Source organism: Galeopterus variegatus, unplaced genomic scaffold (assembly GCF_000696425.1).
Source record: "Galeopterus variegatus unplaced genomic scaffold, G_variegatus-3.0.2 Scaffold167, whole genome shotgun sequence".
In the NCBI taxonomy this organism is placed as follows: domain Eukaryota; kingdom Metazoa; phylum Chordata; class Mammalia; order Dermoptera; family Cynocephalidae; genus Galeopterus; species Galeopterus variegatus.
Window position 1 is genome coordinate 804,327 of NW_007726278.1, and position 3,099 is coordinate 807,425.

Sequence of the window (3,099 nt, forward strand, 5' to 3'; positions counted from 1 at the left end):
CCGCGCCGCGCACGTTGGCTCCTACTCTGGGCCGCCCTTCAACTCCACCCGGGACTTCCTGTTCCGCAGCCGCGGCTTCGGGGACTCAGCACCCGGCGGCGGGCAGCACGGGCTGTTCGGGCCGGGCGCGGGCGGCCTGCACCACGCGCACTCGGACGCGCAGGGCCACCTCCTCTTCCCTGGCCTCCCGGAGCAGCACGGGCCGCACGGCTCGCAGAATGTGCTCAACGGGCAGATGCGCCTCGGGCTGCCGGGCGAGGTGTTCGGGCGCTCGGAGCAATACCGCCAGGTGGCCAGCCCGCGGACCGACCCCTACTCGGCGGCGCAGCTCCACAACCAGTACGGCCCCATGAATATGAACATGGGTATGAACATGGCAGCGGCCGCGGCCCACCACCACCATCACCACCACCACCCCGGTGCCTTTTTCCGCTACATGCGGCAGCAGTGCATCAAGCAGGAGCTCATCTGCAAGTGGATCGACCCCGAGCAGCTGAGCAATCCCAAGAAGAGCTGCAACAAAACTTTCAGCACCATGCATGAGCTGGTGACCCACGTCTCTGTGGAACATGTCGGCGGCCCAGAACAGAGCAACCACGTCTGCTTCTGGGAGGAGTGCCCACGCGAGGGCAAGCCCTTCAAGGCCAAATACAAACTGGTCAACCACATCCGAGTGCACACCGGCGAGAAGCCTTTCCCCTGCCCCTTCCCAGGCTGCGGCAAGGTCTTCGCGCGCTCTGAGAACCTCAAGATCCACAAAAGGACCCACACAGGTAACCGCGGGCCCGGACAGGGACCAGGGGCTGGGGGGTATGCCGACGCTGGGCGCCGACCGCCAGCCAGGGCCCTGGGATGAGCGGTTTTTGTGTTTGCGAGAGAGCCAAGAGGCTTGTTTTTGTTGGAGGATGAAAGAGTATTATTGGGCTGGGTTTTTCCATGTGCGGAAATTGAGTTTCAAATGATCAGCGTAACATCAAATGTGTGCCTTGGGTGATGCAATTGCTTCGTTTGCTCAGTCCCGGTTAATAATTTCCGTTTTAAATAGAACGCACAAAATAAAACTGCTCTCCAACTCGGTGCCCGGGAAGCGAGCCTAGCGAGGATTTTGCCAGCTCGTTTGAATGTGCTTTTCTGCTCCTGGTGTATGTCTGTGTTTGGCTTGTATGTTTTCCCACTTATTTTACTCGGGGTCCAGACGCCCTTACCGGGACTGTTTCCCATTAAATGAGCCTGGTGTGAGTCGAAGCTGTAAAGCATTTCTCATTTTTAAAATGTTTTTAAAGCCCGTCTCGGGGTGGGTCGCGGGGGCTTTACGGTGGTTTTGCAGCAGTTTGTGAAATTCTCTAATGGGCATGAGAGGGTTTGCGATTCCAAACTTGGACCCACGACCGGGTCAGCGAGAGCCCCGGGCAGCGCTGCCCCGCAGGGGGATCGAGTGCGTGAGAACAGTGAGCCGCAAAAGAACGCGCCTCCCGCCTCATAGATTATTCATCCATGACCAGGTCCCAGGCAAAACCGTGCCAGACGATTTCCTAAAAGAAAGCCAAATGTTTTAGCAACTTCCCCCGTCAATATTTACTCCGTAGTGGGGATGCGCCAGCGGCCTATTGTTCTCTTCCGGGAAGGGAGGGAGCCGAGGTGCGAGACAAGCTTTTAACAAGGTTTAAAATTTGAGAAATTTATTTGCATGAAATGCTCGCTTTCGAGTCCTGTGTCTGAGCGGATGTCTTTAAGAAACAATTTAGGTGCTAATGGAATTTAACGTTAAATGGCCCCCTTTCCAAGTGGAAGGACGTTTGAGTTCTCACACCTCTAAATGACTCCAAGCATTTGGAATTCTGGCAACAGGATGCTGGGACCGCCAGAAAATTAAATAAAGCGATTTTGAAAGGTTTTGCTGCCTCGTCCACCCTCACCCCCTAGCTAGTGCTTCTCTGCAATCATTAGATGTTGCCTTATCTCCAATTTTACCTTTTTTCCAACTTATTTTTTAAAGACTGGAGGTGAGGCTAGAATTATGGTTAATTTCATTTGCAGAATTTTGGATGAAAAATGCTGGCTCAGTCACTATGCACAGCCCGGCCCCCAAACAACACACAGCAACTCCAAATGTAATTGCCTACTGGCCCCAGAGAGATGCCGACAGCAGCCCAGCAGCCTGTGCGATTTTGATAATGCCCCAAATATTTTGTCATAATAACAGCTTCTCCATGGCGAGACCAAATTGTTAGAAGCTGCGACTCCAAGAAGCCCTATAGAAGGGCAGGCAGGGCCAGGAGCTACCCCCGATTCCTTAGAACGTCTAAAAGAAAGCAAAACGTGAAATAAAAGAGCAGGACTGTCAAGTGGGAAGGCGGGAAATTTCATCTCGGTTTGGGTACAGATGGGAGCCGTCCTCCTTCAGGGACCCAGCCCCCTCCCGCCCTTCTCCGTCCTCACCACCTGGACGGGGGTGCGGGAGCTCGGGGTGTCCGCAGCAAGCGCCCGTGTTTGCCGTCCACAGGGGAGAAGCCGTTCCAGTGTGAGTTCGAGGGCTGCGACCGGCGCTTCGCCAACAGCAGCGACAGGAAGAAGCACATGCACGTCCACACCTCCGATAAGCCCTATCTCTGCAAGATGTGTGACAAGTCCTACACGCACCCCAGCTCGCTGCGGAAGCACATGAAGGTACCACCGCGGGGGCTGGGAGCAGGGCAAGGCCGGCGGGCGGCGCCGGCTCACCACTGGCCTGCACGACCTCAGCCGGCCTGGGAGGGTCCCCAAGGGCCGGGGCTGCGGGGGGGGGGGGTTTCTGAGGGTGCTGCTCCCCGGGGGCCGGCCCCACAGCAGCTACACTCACACCCAGTCCCCTCTGGTCCCCCCTCCCGGCTTTTGTCTTGCAGGTCCATGAGTCCTCCCCGCAAGGCTCTGAGTCCTCCCCGGCCGCCAGCTCCGGCTACGAGTCGTCCACGCCCCCCGGGCTGGTTTCCCCCAGCGCCGAGCCCCAGAGCAGCTCCAACCTGTCCCCAGCGGCTGCAGCGGCGGCGGCAGCGGCGGCGGCGGCGGCCGCGGTGTCCGCGGTGCATCGGGGAGGAGGCTCAGGCAGCGGCGGCGCGGGAG

At 58.0% G+C, this 3,099-nt stretch overlaps 1 protein-coding gene across 1 annotated transcript in view; it reads left to right on the forward strand.

Annotated features, from left to right (window-relative positions):
* Positions 1-3,099, forward strand: part of ZIC2 (Zic family member 2) — an 11,944-nt gene that overhangs the window by 8,506 nt on the left and 339 nt on the right. The window contains exons 4-6 of the mRNA XM_008594841.1: positions 7-773; positions 2,504-2,667; positions 2,883-3,097. Coding sequence (XP_008593063.1) covers positions 7-773; positions 2,504-2,667; positions 2,883-3,097 — 1,146 coding nt within the window. The remainder of the gene's footprint in view (positions 1-6; positions 774-2,503; positions 2,668-2,882; positions 3,098-3,099) is intronic.